This window comes from Thamnophis sirtalis, unplaced genomic scaffold (genome assembly GCF_051295495.1).
Source record: "Thamnophis sirtalis isolate CommonGarterSnake01/CBP01778 unplaced genomic scaffold, rThaSir2_p1.2 scaffold_3, whole genome shotgun sequence".
Lineage (NCBI taxonomy): Eukaryota > Metazoa > Chordata > Lepidosauria > Squamata > Natricidae > Thamnophis > Thamnophis sirtalis.
Genome location: NW_028261383.1, coordinates 90564349 through 90582270, shown reverse-complemented (window position 1 = coordinate 90582270; position 17922 = coordinate 90564349). Strand labels below are relative to the sequence as shown.

Sequence of the window (17922 nt, the reverse complement as noted above, 5' to 3'; positions counted from 1 at the left end):
GTGATCATTCTGAGAACACCCTCAGAGAGATGCAGTGAAAAGTGTCAACAATAATCAGGGTTTGCAGCAGCCACCTTCAAATTGAAGTGATGATTATTATACAGAGCTCCCAGTAGGGTAACAAGCTGCTTAAGAAAGCGGTGTGTTTTGCTTTAGTGAAGGATATGTTCCTAGCAGAAAATCCAAACCAGAGGTTGAAAGGTCAGGGCCTGTACCCAATTTATCATCTCTCCTGCCTAATGGTAAGGCTGGAGACACCATCACTTCTTACTGAAAATATCATGCTACTTGTTAATTGTTGGAATCGTTCTCTTAAAAAATACAGAATAGTTTAATTTCCATCAGGATTTATGTAACTGACACATGTGAAGAATACACATAATGTATGAGCAGTAATTTGGTGCTATATAAGTAGTATTTGCTGACTGCCCCAGTCCTGACAGGCTTGGCAGTAAACTTCAAAGCACAAAACATAAATCCAACCCAGAACAAATCATAAAAATTCTATCATCCACTAAATCATTGATATGATTTATAAACCATATAACAACCAAGAACAAATCATAATCAACCCAGAACAAATCATAAAAATTCTACCATCAACTAAATTATGTTGGGATAAATATAGTGTTTTTTTTCCAGTATGAGAAATGTAAGGAAGGTGGAGGTCAAATGTGTTTGTGGGAAAATTGTGTTCCACAATGTCCACAGACAAGGCCTTTTGTCTATGCAATGTCTCATCCACATTTTGTTTTTATAGGGAGTTGGGTGGCAAGAAAGGAGGAATTCTCAATGGGAGATATTCAGACCAGACAGGTGGATTCCATTTGGACAAAGCATTGCTTGATTTACTCAGTGAATCCATTATACCTCTATGGGGCTTTTAAGGTGCTCCCTCTGAATTCAATTAAGATAAGAAAAAGGACAGATTCTCCCACTCTTAGTGGTTTGCTGTTCTTGGAACCAGAATGCCAGTCTGATAAATGAGAAGGAAAGCAAGGAAAAGAATGATGAATAAATCTATTAGAGAATTATTAATTCTATAATAGAATTAGCTGGGGAGCCAGATGAATGCCGGGGCTTGGTTGAGCTCCAGAACACAGGTGTAAAACTCGATCGTGTCACATGACATATCATGACATATCGTGATTTTTTTGCCTTTGCAGAGCTGGGGTGGGCATGGCCTATATGTAATGCATCCAGCCCTCAAGTTGCCAGCTTGACACCCCTGCTCTAGAGGGAAAACAAAGTTGAGTTGAATATAAGTTGAGTTATTTTCCAAAAGGTAGCTTGATCTCCCCCCTCCTCAAGCCCATTCTGACTGACCGAAGGAATGAATGAAGCTTATCCATCAACACATATTTCCAATTTACAGATGCTTTGTACCAAAAGAAAGGCACACTTGCAAGGGGAGCACCATTTTCCGTCTTAAAGGTCCTTCCTTCTCTTGTTTTCCCTCTTCTCCTTCCCATCCTTCCATTTACTTACCAGTTAATAACTTCATTTAAAATGCAAACACTCAGGTGTGTAAGGAATAAACATATGTGAAAAGTTAAAAAGCCCTCCAAGATGAGATTGGCAATCTTATACTGATAATTTAAATTTGCTCCTGTATATTTTTCTTTTTGGCATGTTCATAGTTTTGTCTTCAGCATATTTTCGAAAATGGCCATAATGTTGTTATCTGAAATAACAATTTTGTGCTCTGCAATAGTAATAAATACATTTCCCCTCAAAAGGAAATGCTGCATTGCTATTTTTGCTTTTATTACCCTCATTACTTCTATTTATTTCTTCTTCTTGAGGATCTTAATAAACCATGAGGCTCTTATTAATCTGCATGACTGCTAATGGGTGTATTGTGGAAAAAAGAAAAGAATAAAGCTTTGCTATACAGTTCCAGAAGTATATGGAATACCCTTATTAAATTATTTAATAAAAGGGTTACTTTAGAACCAACACAATGGGATCTTCCTTTCCATTTCTGCTGTCCCCAGTAGAGCCCCAAATTTACCTCAGAGCCGAAGACCTTCAGATTTCTGGATTTCATCCTTGCAGGCAATTCAACTGATAGGAATTTGGATGAAAGCAAAATCAGATAAGATCTACCCAATGAGTCAGAAGTATAATGGCATTGTGATAAAAAAAAACTTGGGAAAGGGTTTGAAAAGTTGCTGTCTAGCAAATGGTCAAATAAGAGACAGCATAGCCCCCAGCTGGACAGTGGGTGAGGCAAGAGGCTTCAAGAAAGAATCTACCCTAGTTTTTTGGGCTGTAACGGAGACAGCAGGGAAAATTGAACTTTCAGACTTGCAAAACCCTGTTAACGTAACTTTACAATAAAGCCAAATTAGCATATCTGTTCCTTTTTCCTGTCTGGTCTACCTGGAAAGGCTAACAGGTAATATTGAACAGATTTTTCAATGCCTCTATACAACCTGGAGTACGCAACCTGAGTGGAGAAACTGGAGAAATGATCAAGTACCATTCCTTTAATTCCTTTGGTTTAATGCATTAATGACGAGGAAAGACTATTCATAAAAGCAAAATGGCTGATAAAGCTGAATGAGATTTTTGATACGTTATGCACATGCTAAACATAGCAGGTAGGATTGTATGCATCTGTAAAGTGGTGAATGGGGCTTTAGACATACCAAGAGGCAGATTTTTGTCTGCTACATGCAGATTTGGTAAACTAAGGTCAAACACTTTTTAAAAATGTACTTCCAATTTTTGGGGGAGTTCATAATATTCATTTTAAATAGTTAAACTCCTAATTTCTTGCAATTCTTATTTTTAGTTATGATCATGTTTACCCATATATACAGTACATTATTAAGCAAGTATTTTAAAACTCTTCTGTCCTTTTACTCCCTGATCCCTTAACTCTTTCTGACGAAGATAGCTTCCCATTAAATCTGAAAAAGATATTAAACTTTCTCTCTCTCTTCTTTTCCTACCTGAGACATGAAGCAAAGATTCTTACCTTTCCAGGAGCACACATAGTCCCATCCAACGGAGGTCCTTTCTTTGTTTTGCAGAAGTAAGGGTTATCAGGATGACTGCACCACAGCTGCTTGCAAGGATCAAAGGTGCGGAACTAGAAAAAAAAAGTATTTATATTACTAATGGCTTTTTCAAAGCTTCTATGCATTTACATTTCTGTTGGAAATTAGAATAGATTACTAAGGATATGTCCTGGATAGAGAGGACAGTTAGGACTGAACTAAGAAAATCTACAAGTATCCTGATAGCAGCTCCTATTTTGCTGTTATTTGAGTTAGACTTTCCCAAATAACTCTTCTTTAGTTGGTCTCCATGTGAATTTTGTAGTTTGTTTCTACTATCAGTTTGTTTTATGAGTTTTGTAAATGCTTTATCTACTTTGAGAGGGCTGAACAGTCTAGAAAATGTTTCTTATCTACTGGTATCTATCTACTTATCGTCCTTATCAGGATAAGAAGACACTGGTGGCTTTGAAGATACAGAATATTTTTTTACTGATAACTACAGGCTTAAACTGGACATGACTGTTATAGTAGTATTATAAATATCTAGACCAGTGTTTCTCAACCTTGGCAACTTGAAGATGTCCGGACTTCAACTCCCAGAATTCCCCAGCCAGCATTCGCTGGCTGGGGAATTCTGGGAGTTGAAGTCCGGACATCTTCAAGTTGCCAAGGTTGAGAAACACTGGTCTAGACCATTCCCCCCCAAAAGAGAAGATGATCAAATGGAACAAAGATCATTTATCACAACAGGGTCTTTTGGTCAGATCATGAAAAATCCATGGCTAGTCACTTTCTCTCAACAGAAGGTGTGTGTGTGTATGTGTGTGTGTTTGTGTGTATGTGTGCACATGCCATATGCTTTGTGGAGAGTGCTCTTCATCTGGAAAATCAAATTAATTCCATGCCAGAATTGGGAGAGGTTGTCTTCCTGTTTGAATTATTTACATACCACAGAGAGCCTCAGAAAGTCTCTGAGCCAGAAGAAAATATTACAGGGCTAAGTTTAAGTCATCCAAGCAAAAGACTTTGGTGGCCAGCTTTGCCTTAGGCAGCCTTTCCATGGAAGTCCTTCTTGCTTTACAATTAATAACCTTTCAGAATCTAAGGGCCTTTCTTTTTAATAGTATTAATTTTAGTTTACTGTTTTTGTTCTGACTGTTGTTTCAAAAACCCTTTAAATTTATGACACTTTTTGCATTGCAGCTTCCAGATTGTTTTAAAGTGGGGTGGGGGAGGTCTTTAATTATCCAATTATTGTTTTGTAAAATTCTTAGGATTTGGGGGAAAGAAGTCTGGGCATAGATAATTCAAGTCTACTACTTTTGGAGAAGCTGGATGGTACATGTATGGATTGACAGCTACACTCACTAAATAACCATGATAGGTCATTGAGTACATGCATCTAATTCCCTCCTACATAAGGCAGAAGAGAAACCCTTATGCAACCAATCCCCGGAACTCTGGGAGTTAATTGTAATAAAAGCCTCTTCTTTCCCTAAATCTTCTATTTCCAAAACCATCTAATGAAATTATAGCATCATAATTGTTAGAATTCCAGTTGTTTTGAAAACAGGATGTTTACACAACTTTCCGAGACACCTCATCGAGTGCCAGTAAGCTTTGCTCTGTACCCGTCAGCCATTTTGTCTGTCTTCTGATGCTCCCCCCGCCCATTTTCCCACAGTAGAAAATGTGGCAGGCCTGTAAAAGATGGCCTCCAGGCCTGACAGGGATGCTTTCAAAGGCCCTGGATAAGGGCCAGCAGAATTCGATTAAATACTCACAGCTGTGCACATCATGTAGCCCAAACCAAAATCAAAGCGGCACTGCTCATTCATGGAATAGTGGAGTCCTGGCAGTTGCGGAAGGGAAGGCCAATCATGGTCAAAAGGATCATCACGCAGGCAATCGTAGGAACTACAGTGGAAAAAGTCACTGTCACAAAAATGGATCGTGGGAGGTTTTAAGCATTGTGAGTTTCGGTCCATGGTTGTTCCAACATAACCAAGGACATGCTTTCTCAGAAATGAGTTCAGAAACTACACTTCATACTTAGGTATATCAAACCTAGCATTCACTTTAGTAAATTAGCATCTGAAACCAGAGAACATTTATTATAACCCTCAGTTGCAAGGAAATTCTCTCTCTATAATAAACACCTTGGGAGAGTCATCTGGAGAAGAGAAGAATAATTAAAAAAGAAGTTGCTATAAATAGAGATGAAACTATTTCCATATGCATAATAAGTGATTTATTGGCGGTTATTAGATTCATCTGTTTGGTGAAAAATGACTGGCATTTAATGGAAGCAGTTTAAATTAAATAAAAATGATTGCTATAATAATTTCATTATGTCTGTAACCTTTCTTCAGTTTTATGGTGTGGTTCTCATTTCTTTTTCTTTTTTTTTACATGTTGCTAATGGAAATATAAGCTTGAAAAAAATAAACATAAGGACAAATCTTGGCAAATGGAGCATATTTGATGCCACAAAACAAATTCTAATTGTATTTTCACTTCAAAAATTATGCTAACGTGTGTTACGTAAGCAAGAGTTTAGTAACAAGGACCAATCTGGTAATCTAACAAGATGAGTTACCCAAATCTTGGATAAGTAAACTCAAAAGTGATACCTCCTCCTTAACATCACCATAACAGAGATGGCAATTATAAGAATTCTAGTTACCACTCACAGTTTTCAGGGCATATCCCTATTTTATCTTTGAAAGAGGCCACCCTGCTGTCACAGAGACATTTATTTATCATGGACCCTTGTCTTTGCCAATGTTATTTCTTAAAAACATAAACCCCAAAAAGAGTTTTTTTATGTAATAAATATAACTTTAAAGGGACTGGAAAGATTTTACAAACATGTATTTATTCCCATGTGTTTTAACTAATAAAAAACAAATAGGATAAAAATTGATTTAAAATCAGAACTGAGAAGAAACCTATTCTGAAAAAATAAAAGATGTAACTGCTTACAAAATAGCCTTAGTACTTCCTTACAAAGCAATCCAATGAACGGTTATTTAGAAGTGAATCTTACTTAGTTCAGAGCAAATAGCAGTAGCAGTAGCACTTAGACTTATATACTGCTTCATAGTGCTTTACAGCCCTCTCTAGGCGATTTACAGAGTCAGCATATTTCCCCCAACAATCTGGGACCTCATTTTACCCACCTCAGAAGGATGGAAGGCTGAGTCAACCTTAAGCCTGGTGAGATTTGAACTGCCAAATTGCAGGCAGACAGCAGGCAGCAGAAGTAGTAGCCTGCAGTACTGCACTCTAAACCCCTGTGCCACCATAGCATAATAAATTAGTCCAGGATAACAAATTTCATTTAATTTTTAACTTTTTCTAGCAGGAAAATGTTCTGATTCATCACCATGTTTTCTAGCTAATGAAATGGTGCCATACAACTCTTGAGAATTGATCCTTCTCTATCCTTGTACTCACTGCAGGTATCGGTTCAGTTCCTGTTGGCTGCAGCGAGACCAATGGAAGCGATGGAATGCAGCCTGGACCAGTGGCGCCATTATACTTCCCATCCGCACTTCATCCCCACATCGGTTCCCTTGGCCATCGTGTTCCATGCCTAATCTAGAAGAAGACAAGTCAGGACAAAGGGGAGTGCTTTAAACGAATGAATAAAAGCAGCTGTTTATTCTTCTTGCAATGCATTTGTTCATGATTTAGTATGATTTTGCCAAACATGAACCACCCACTCACCCCCTGACTACTGGAGCCAGCATGGCTTCTGCTGTGAAGTCTGTACATCAGGACACTGTTACAAAGTGGCTTAATTTATTTTGATCCAAGTCAAAGATGGGAGTTCCCACTGGTCTGCCTTCTAGGTCTACACCATTGAATATTAGCTACAATGGTATTATGAAGTCCTGGCTCCTAAAGCAGGTTGAAGATGTCAGAATAACATAATAACAGGAAGAGACCTTGGAGGTCTTCTTGTCCAACCCCCTGCACAGGCAGGAAACCCTATACCATTTCAGACAAATGGTTATCCAACATCTTCTTCAAAACGTCCAGTGCTGGAGCATTCACAACTTCTGGAGGCAAGTTGTTCCACTGATTAATTGTTCTGTCAGGAAATTTCTCCTTGGTTCTAGGTTGCATCTCTCCTTGATTAGTTTCCATCTATTGCTTCTTGTACTGCTTTCAATGCTTTGGAGAATACGTTGACCCCCTCTTCTTTGTGGCAACCCCTTAGAAGCCCTGTATGTCTTTATGAAGATGCCTTCTAGTGCTCCATTTATTTTTACTCAATCTATTCCACTATTGTTCTGCCTTCATACAGTATTACAATGGTAGCCTTTTCTCTTGCTTGTTGGGCAGCCTTAAAAATGCTCTGCTGGCCAGCTGGTCGATAAGGTCAATGCCCTTATTATGCATCCCATAATCGGTGTGTGAATGCTTCAGCTGATTGTCATTCATGTATGTGGGGCACTGCCTCATTTGACCAAGTGGCAGAGAACTTTATCTAATAATGTGCCCACACTGCCTATTTTATTCCTTGTTGAGGCACATGCAATAAGAGTTTAATGTGAATTCTAATGGAGACTCCTTAGGATAAATTCTTGCACCCTAACATTGCTGACATCTGTGGTAATGCAGGAAATGACATTTCCCTTTTGACCTTGTTCTGTTTACTTCACTTTTCAGTCATAAATAATTACAAATGCTAGAGGAGAAAGGGGAGAAATCATGCACAGGTACAATCTTAAGAATCCCAATAAATCAGGATTTTTAAAAGGACAGGAAGCAATCAGTGCATAATATAAAAAAAAACAGCATTGACTATCCATTAAATAAAATGTGGAGGGAGATATATAGTTCTGGGAGCTTTTATACTCTTGAGACACTAAAGGTTTTTCAATTCAGGGAACAAAAAAAGCAACTCCTAAAGTACAAAAAATCCTGCCTGAGAAAATCAGGTTCAAATTCTCAAGAACGGTGCAGATAAAAGCTGTGCAAGTTAAGCAATTTGGTAAACTGTGACCATGAGTTGTTTCCATATCAAACAAACAAAATATAGGTAGTCCTTGACTTATGACCACAACTGAGCCCAATTTTGTATTGTTAAGTGAGACATTTGTTAAGTGAGTTTTGCCCCATTTTATGACTTTTCTTGCCAGAGTTGTTAAGGGAATCCCTGCAGCTGATAAGTTAGTAACTTGGTTGTTAAGTGAATCTGGTTCCCTTCTTGACTTTGCTTATCAGAAGGGCACAAAAGGGGGTCACATGACACTGGGGCACAGCAGAGGTCATCAATATGAAACAGTTGGCATGCATCTGAATGTTGATCATGGGATCATGGGAATGCTGAAAAGGTTGCAACTATGAAAACAGCCATAAGTCACATTTTTTTCAGTGCCATTGTAACTTGGAATGGTCACTAAATGAACTGTTGTAAGTCAAGGACTACCTATATACAATTCCTGCAAAACCTCTGTTCTGATCCAGAGTGGGTCAACTCCTTACTGCTTAGTATTTAAACCCCCCCTTTTTTGCATAAAGAATAATGACAAAGCTTTAAAAATCCTGGCCCTTTGCCACAAATTGGGGTTAATCTTATGCATACAAATACAGGCCTGTTCCAAAGACAACTCTCTGACCATTGCGGTCTACCCTTTACATGAGGACAGCAGCACCAGTGTGTGGAGGGAAGCTTGGCAGCTTTACTAGTATCCTAGTAGGCAATCTACTCTGCTTATTTTTAAACACGGGGGGGGGGAAAGATTGAGTCGGTGGCTCTCTTTTCTTTCCCACATGAATGACAACCAGAAGACAATTTCTGCAGCAAGGGTCAGTTTGTGGAGGCTTCCATCCATCTGTATTTAGATCAATGTTTTTGAAATTTGACAACTCTTAAAAGTTGGCTGGGCGACTCTGGGAATTAAAGTCCACACATCATAAGTTGTCAAGTTTGAAAACACTGATTTAGATTCCCTTCTTTTCAACAATAACAACAACAACAATAAATAATAATAATATTTATTATAATACAAATATAATAAAAATAAAAGACTTGAACACCCTAGTTCTACAAAAAACCACCCTACTTGGAACAGCTTATATCCTCCTATGGTACCTTAACAGTTCCTAGGTCCTTGGTTAGAACTCGAGCTGTTGAGCTACCAACTAGCCCCAAAGGGTGCGGATCTCACCAAAGATTAAACACGCAATAATAATAATAAATTAGCTGGGGAGCCTTCCCAGATAGAGACTATGCCCAGCTGCAAATCTTCATCTTCCCAAACAGAAAATAAACATTAGGAATATGACGGAGGGGATGAACTGATTCCCCTCTGTTCCCCCTTGTGCACTGGTGACTCTGTGTCTTTCTGAGAAAGAGAAAAACAATTACAACTGTTTTCTACACAACACATTTGTTCCAGCAATGCAGGGTTTTTCTCCACTCTCTTCTTTTCTCAACAATAAAATATTTTATGATGCTACTGTTGGCTAGAGAAGAATTCAAAACATGAAAAAGTCTGCAAAGGCTGGGGAGTTGTTTTTATAAGACCGTGGAAAAGAGTTCCTTTCTTCAGTGCATATGAGGAAGGCCACCAAGGGAATCCTATCATCAACTTATCCATGTGGCTGGGCAAAGCTATTGAACTTCAGAGCGCAAACAATTTGCATCTAGATAAGAATCAATTCAAATCTGATGCATAGATCTCTCCCTACCTTAGATATACTAGAAGTAAAAAGAAGAGCAATAAGGATTCTAAGCCCTATTCAGAGGTGGTTTTCTGCCGGTTCACCCCAGTTTGGGCAAACTGGTAGCGGCTGGGCAGGAGACTCCACCCACCTGCCCAGACGTCATCATGGCCGCTTTGCGCATGCGTAGAAGCACCACCAGCAAGCGAAGCGAGCGTGTGAGCATGTGCCCTCCCAGTTCCAAACCGGTAGCAAAGGTAAAAGAAAACCATCACTGGCCCTATTACAAATGCAAGCTGCATCCCCATGGGTAATGGCCATGATCTGATTAGCGAGGCTATTTAAAAATCAATTTACTAAAATGTAATGGGATTAAACTGAATACATAAATAATGAAGAAGAAATGAAGAAAAGTGGCAAATTATAAAATTAGGTATTTTATTATTTTATAATAAGGTATTTTATGCCTAAATTATAACAGAGCGAGGGCAGGAGTTATAGACTCTTTAACAGGGGAGGGGGGTTTCAAACAAGGAGGAGATGGTCACCTGTTGTAGATAATTTAGTGAATTCCTGCAGTGAGGAGGGGTTGGGCCTTGATAATGTTTAAGTTCCATTCCAATTCATATATTCTAAGATTCTGTGAATCATTTTTTTTCTTCCTGAAGACTCCCTGTATAAATGAAATAAACTAATCTGCAACTGCATCCTTTTGCTTGTAAGCTCTGACTCTCTCCACTGAAATGACTGAAATAATATCCCACCAAACCAGTGACGTGCAGTCAGGGCAGGCAGGGGAGGCAGGGCCTCACCACTGTCATCATGAAAAGAAAAAAAATGTAAAAGGAAAAAGGCTGAGCTAGTTGCTGCCAGAGTCACAGTGGATGACTCTGCTTAGTGCTTAACTGTTTAAAAAAGCCTCTAAAAAGCGCCCTCTACAGGAGGAGGCAGGAGAACCACGTGCCTCATTTAGTCTGACTTTATGATCACTCGAGCAGAGTTAAGCAAGGATTAAAAGCCAAAAAGTTCCTTACGTAGATGAGGCACGTGGTTCTCTTGCCTCCTCCCATAGAGCACGTTTTTTAGAGGCTTTTTTAAACAGTTTAGCAGAGTCATCCATTGGGGACTCTGGCAGCAGCTAGCCCAGCCTGACCTCAGCAGCTCTTGCCTTTTTCCTTTTACATTTTTACATTTTCATGATGGCAGGCAAGAGCTGAGTTGAAATCCTCTGTGAAACATCTGCAAAAGGTATGTGGGTCGGAGGGAGGAATTCAAAATTAATGTAATTTGTAAGTAATTGTAAGTAATTTGTGTGTTTGTGTGTGTTTGTGTGTGTGTGTGTGTGTGTGTACATGCGTGTGTTTGTTTCTTCACTCAAACAAACTCTCTCTCAATTTGAGAGAGAGTTTGATTGAGAGTGAAGAGAGGGAAGGGGGTAGGATTCGGAGAGGCAGGGAGGGCAGCCCGCCAGCTTTCTTTCTCTGTGTCCATGGCAGCCTGCCATCAGACGTGGGTCTTTTGCCTGCCTCTGCTGGCGGGCTGCTACTATCTTTTGCCCAGAGGCGGGCAGTTTGGGCAAACTGGCAGGCTGGTGCTTTCTTTCTTTTGCTCTGAGCTGCCCACCTCTGGGCAAAAGAAAAAAAGTGACAGGCTGCCAGCTCGCTTTCTTTTGCCCGCCTCTATGTCCGTGGTGGACATAGAGGCGGGCAAAAGAAAGCAAGCAGGCAGACTGGCACTTTCTTTCACCCGCCTGTCAGAGGTCAGGCAGGCAAAAGAAAGAAAGTGCTTTAGACAGTGGGATGTCAGGGGAGAAGACCGCCTCACCAGCCATAAACCTCACTGCACATCACTGCACCAAACATATAACATGCAGGATCATGACACCTGTATGGAAGTGCTACTTACACGTGTCCAGTTTCATGGGCTACAACAAATGCTGAGGAGAAGCCATCTTCGTGATTAAGTGTACAGCTTCGAACTGGATGACACATGCCAGTAACTGGAGCATAGCCTGTTAAGGATAAGATAAAACTCTAATGAAGAAAAAGAAAATGAAGCTCAAATAACTATTTAAGAGCACCAGTCTCCAAGTGATCTTGCAACAGAAGTCTTACCTAAATAAAAAGAGAAGCAAAAGGGAAAATGATATTCATTACAATGAAAGGTGCTGTGCTCTGAAATGGAGAGAAAATGCAGAAAGCTATGCTTTTTAAAAAAAATACCAACAGGTAAATAAGATGAGCTTTTTATGAAAAAATCTTTACCAAAGATATTTTTAGAGAGAGTTTATATAAAAGCATTTTACATGAAGGAGCCACAAATATTTTAGGAAGAAATGTGTATGGTTGAAATGTAATAGGAAATAAGGTGCAATGGCTATAAAATGAGTGTGTGTGTACAAAACGGAACCTAATCAGAAATTAGGAATGGGTATCAGATTTTCCCAAATCGAAACTTCAAAAGAGAGGTTCACTGCTGAAGTGAATCAGGACCCTATTCAGAATAAACAATAGAAAGTTGTACCAGTGATAAAGAATGTCATAAAAAGTACCTTTAAAAAGCTTTACCATCCTCATATGGAAAATGCCAAGGTGGGACCAAGACATGGGCAAAAAAACAGAATTTAGTGACTGACATTTCAGTCACCTCAGGGAAGTATGCTTTGACTTTGGAATATTCTGTTCTCTGTTCTCTTTAGTTCCTGCTTATCTGAACAGGAATAATATTGAAGAGCATCTATGACTATAATGGCGAACCTATGGCAGGCGTGCCGGAAGTGGCACACAGAACCTTCCCTCTAGGCACAGGAGCCATAGCCTGTTCCTCTTCTAGATTCTGCCATGCAGGAATCCAGATGGTCTTCATGTGCGCAGAAATGCTGGAAACTGGAATAGTAGCTCTCCGCTGCACATGTGCACACTAGGAAAATGATCTTCCAGTTTCTGGTGCATACATGCACACTGGTAAGCTGGTCTTTGTGCATGCATGCATGCCGGAAAACTGAAGATCATCTGCCGGCTGGGCGCATGCGCATTGGGCAACTGCTCTTCCAGTTTCCAGCATGTGCACACTCCCATTTTGGAACTCGGTGCCAAAAAGATTTGCCAACACTGATCTATGAACTGAAGGATTTCTCTGTGGCTTGAAAACCTTCCTAATCTGTTGTCCTTCCAACTAATCCACGTTCTTCCAAAGAAATTGTATTCATTTCATAATAATAATCCAATTACTGGCCTAAAGATGTGCATCAATATTAAATTACTCATTACTATAATCCAATATTTTCTTCAGCAGATACTATCACTATTAATATCATGATGACTGTTAATTTGCTTCCACCTCCAGCACTGTTCAGCAACCAGAATATAAACCTTGGCTCGCTCAACCAACCATCCAGTTATATAAATCAGCAGAATGAAGCGAATTCCTTATTTTCAGGAATAAAATAAAACCTGTAGATGCTGCAGGCCTTTATGAGAATCGAGTGATCTAATCATCCTTATGCAACTAAGTTACACAATCACTCCCAAGAAAACAAAAACTTGTGAGTGAAATTAAATCTGTAGACTTTACAGTACTAGGCGAGTGCAAATGCATTCAGGGAAATGCACACAATTTTGAACACAAATTAAGTAACTGAAACAACAACAACAGAGAAAAGATAATATCCACATTTATTAGTGACCGAAAACCCTTATAGATTTTTTTGCATAAAAAGGAAAAGAAATGAATTTGTAATTAGATAGATGATATAAAGAAGAGAGTTATAACTTTAGAGCAGGGGTGTCAAGGTTGATTTCATTGAGGGCCATATCAGGGTTCTGCTTGACTTCGGGGGTGGGGAGCTGGGTGTGGCCAGCTCAATCACTCATGTTGGGGCACCCATAACAGCCAAGAGTTAAGCAGGACTTTCCTCAGACCCTCCCTCATTCTCATTATAATCTTCTTCCTTCCCTCCTTCCTGCCTTCCTTCCTTTTCTTCTTTTTTCTTCCCCCTCCCTCCCTCCCTTCGTCCCTTCCTTTTTTCCCCTCTTTTTCCTTCATTCTTCTTTCTCCTTTCTTCCTCCTCCTGCAGCCCTCTGCCAGCAAAAATGTAGCTTACCAGGGGTGCATGCTGTCCTCTCATGTTCCCAGAGTAGCCCCATGGGTCAGATCTAAGCACCCCAGTGGTGGGTTTCAAAAATTTTTGGAACCTACTCTGTGGGTGTGGCCTCCTTTGTGGTAGTGGCTTGCCAGCCATGTGACCTGGTGGGAGTGGCTTGCCGGCCATGCATTTTCTTTCTTTCTTTCTTTCTTTCTTTCTTTCTTTCTTTCTTTCTTTCTTTCTTTCCTTCTTTATTTCTTTCTTTCTTTCTCTCTCTCTCTCTTTCCTTCATTTTGTCTCTCTGTCCCTTTTTTCTTTTTTTCATCTCTCTCACTCTTTTTCTTTCTTTTTTATTTTATTTTTATTTATTTCTTCCTTTCTTTCTCTTCTCTCTCTCTATATATATCAGCCTGTGTGTGTATGTGTGTGTTTGTGTGTGTGTATGTGTGTGTGTGTGTGTGTGTGTAGCAATGGTGGGTTTCAAAAATTTTTGGAACCTCTTCTATAGGTGTGGCCTGCTTTCCGGGTCCACTGGTGGTAGATTTGACGAACCGATTCTACCGAATAGGTGCGAACTGGTAGAAACCCACCTCTGAAGCACCCCATGTTTTACAGAATGAGATTAAAATATAATTATATTTATAGCTGCTGTGAAGAATTAGAAGCCTCTTCTTTATGTCTTTATATCTTGCTTTTTTCCATTTTCCCCTATGTTCTTTTATTTTTTTTCTATTATTTCTTTATTTCTTTTTCACTCTTTCTGTTCAATTTTTTTTTGCAGGTGGTGTTTTTATTATTGTTCTTAAAACCTTTCATATAAATTATTTAAAAAAGGTAACTGAAATTGAAACAGCAGGTTGCGCAGCACTTAATTATGAATGAATTCCCTGTTAACTTTTAACCAACTGATCCAACCATGTATTTAGCTAGAGAAGAAAGGATTGAATTGTAGTTTTCAGTCATGGTGTTTTATTTCCTTTTTGTTTTTATATTCCTTGAGAAAATATGTGGGCCTCAAAGCACTGCTAAAAAATCTTGTAAATGAAATATGTTCTTCAGTTCAGAAATATATTTCAAGAAATTACTACGCTTTCCAACTAAAACATTTAAGATCTGTGTCCCAAAGTAGTTGCAAGGCTATTAAATGGCAGGATTACTTTGGCTTTGTTAAGAAGAAAAATGTTGAGAAATCCCTGAACACTGAAGGATAAATCTGAAACAACTTGACAAAGGCCAATTAAAGAGAAACAGATATGGTCTGATAGTCCTTCTAAAGTGGTGGGAGGAACACATATTATTCTGCTTTCAAGTACTGTCTGAGCTGATAGATTTGTTAGTCGGGCCTTCATAGCGTATTCACGTAAGACAGCCCCCTCCAACTTGGCATCATTTAGATGCAGAAGTCAACTCTGAGAATCCCCCACTCAGTATGCTTACTGCAAAAAATTGAGAGAGTGCTCATCAGTGGTGGAATTCAGCCAGTTCGCAACTATTCGGGAGAACCGGTTGGTAACTTTCTAAGTAGTTCAGAGAACCGATTGTTGGAAGAAATCTCCTTTTGTTTTTTTCCACTTTACAGGGCTAATCCTGTAAGGAAGGCAGGAAGGAAACATTCTAGTGTTGTTTCTAGCCTAATATTTATTGACCTGCTTACAGAAACCGCCTCTCCGGTTAACCCTTATTACATTGTAACAGCTAAGGCGAAGCGTCCATTGACCTGAGTGACCTTGAGTTGGCCACACCTACCCAGTCACATGACCACCGAGCCCCACCTACCCAGATTGTCATTAGGGCAGAGAACCGGTTGTTAAATTATTTGAATCCCACCACTGGTGTTAAGATGCCTGATGTAGGCAAACCATTCCTTATCTGTTTAAACTATCTTCTCCCTAGACTTGAGACCTCGGAAAGAGAGGCCATTTAAAAGGTAAGATTATGTTGGTGACAGCCAATATTATTTTAGCCTTCAAAGTTTTTAGCTGCTAGTGTGGAGAAGGACAGACCATAGTATGTCTCAGAGAGTCATTGCATGGCTCTTTGGCTGAATGGTGGGGAGGGCTTAGCATAGCATCTCCAGGGGCTCAGTGAGAAAATAGGCCTGCAAAGGATCTATAGAATGTCATTTGTCCATCTGTGCTCAGTAGCAAAGTATTAATAATTGAGATTTGTTTTTCACTGACTGGCCTGGTTAACAGTACAAGTTAGATGGGGTGATTGGTAGTAGGTTACTTACCTTGCATTCCAGAAGGTCCAAAGTCCTGCCTTGTGAGAAAAATTGCATGGTCATGATATTCTGCATGCCCAGTATCAGGTTTTTGTTGTAGGTAGGCCCAACGACACACATTCTCTAAACTTTGAGAAGGATTGCCAATCTCAATTAAACTCATGGACTATAAAGAAAAGAAAGAAAAGAAAAAAGGAAGGAAAGAAAAAAAGTTAGGTTGATTTTAACTAACTTTTTCAGTAATACAAAGAAAATTCAGATGTAAATTTGTTCCATCATAGAGTGTTATGGAAATGCTGCATCCAGATTGAGATACCTGGTAGGTACAAGTAATTTGTTATTCTCTGAATGAGGAATTCCACAGGAAATAGGATTACAGATGATTTAAACCAAAGAAAATTTATTTTTCAACTCAGTTATATATTGATGTAGGAATCCCAGTTCTATAGCATCACCAAACTTATACATTTAATAGCATTTTTTTTAAAAACTGAGTTCTGAAGCAACATAAATATGAGGAAAATTTTGCTTTTAAAAAAATAGTCATATATGAGACAAAGAGCAGCTTTTTAGACAGAGTTTATGTTCCAACATGCCAAACACACTGAACAATTATACTACATACATACCACATCAAATGTTTATTTTATTTTTTACATTTTTAAACATTGGGAGTGGGAAGGACTGCTATTTTGGTGTATCTTTTTGAAGGAACAGGTTATAAATAAGACTTGTATTATGACTTTTGGTACAATTGATGTAGCAAGCATGCCTCAATTGTCTATTACTATATGAGTAGCTGTTCTAAACCAATTAGGCAAAATAACATCACTTGTGTGATGCTTCCAGCTCACCTATTAAAGTGGAAGAATAATTATGCTATAATATTTTCTCCCTTCTTATCCGTAGACATATCTACCCTAATTTATGTAGCCATATGGAAATAAATACTATAAAATTATATCAAGTACCTACTTTGCCTCTAATATATTAGTTGTCAAGAAAATTGCTACAGGAACTATAGTAGTAGGAGTAATGGCAGTTTCATAAAAGGAGTAGTGTTTCTTGTTTGAAAGATGACGTTTGCATAGATTATTAACCTGAATTTAAATTGATCAAACACTCTTGTAATTAGTTGAAATATCTTTATATTTTCTGCAGTCTATGATTAAAAATAAGTTATATGATCAAATATTGCTAGAATACTACCATGATTTGTGAAAGAGGTATTGTAAAAAATGGAGCATAACTCTAAGGTTCAAGGAAATATCATATATTTTATTGAAATGATAATTATTGGATTCCATTTTACAGAAAAGAGAAACAGAATACAATAGAAGTTCTTCCAAGGAATTTTGAATTCTGGAGCTGGAAATTCTAGGACTCTAGGATGCTGAAACCATGGGAAGGAAACCAGATTATTCTTTGTCTATGTAAGCAGAGCCATTTTTTTTTTGAAGTAGCAGATGCACCGGAAATAGCATTTGATATGGCTCTTCAGACCAGTGAGTGGAACTTTGATGGGATTAGGCTATGGACTGGAGCTTCTACAGTTTTGCTGACTGATTGTTGCTTTTCGGGTTTACATATATCAATTACATGGGCTCAATCTCCATTGCCTTTTGTCAATTTCATTCTGTTTATATGGAGATAAGTAATATTTCTTTCTATTTGTCACAAAAGACTGAAAGGAACTTTATGAAGAAATATAGTTCCTAACAAGATAATGTAATGTGGGGAATCAGACTTGGTTATGTCATGTTTACAAGTTCAAAAGAAAAATAGGCTTTCACTTCCTTTTGCCATTATAGGTGCTAAATGTGAGATTCAATCTATTTTAATTCTCCAAATGCACTGCTTAGTTGATGTAATCAAGTTCAGCTTCCTTTTTTTGTTATTGTTCAAGCTCCAGAAATTTTTCT

The 17922-nt window shown here is 38.7% G+C and overlaps 1 protein-coding gene across 2 annotated transcripts in view; it reads right to left on the bottom strand.

Moving 5' to 3' along the window:
* The window catches only part of ADAMTS2 (ADAM metallopeptidase with thrombospondin type 1 motif 2), a 262418-nt gene that overhangs the window by 48849 nt on the left and 195647 nt on the right, over positions 1-17922 (bottom strand). For both annotated transcript variants that reach the window (XM_087709481.1, XM_087709482.1), the window contains exons 6-10: positions 16010-16166; positions 11598-11703; positions 6471-6614; positions 4796-4928; positions 2987-3100 (exon numbers count right to left, since the gene is read on the bottom strand). In XM_087709481.1, the coding sequence (XP_087565607.1) occupies positions 2987-3100; positions 4796-4928; positions 6471-6614; positions 11598-11703; positions 16010-16166 (654 nt within the window). The remainder of the gene's footprint in view (positions 1-2986; positions 3101-4795; positions 4929-6470; positions 6615-11597; positions 11704-16009; positions 16167-17922) is intronic.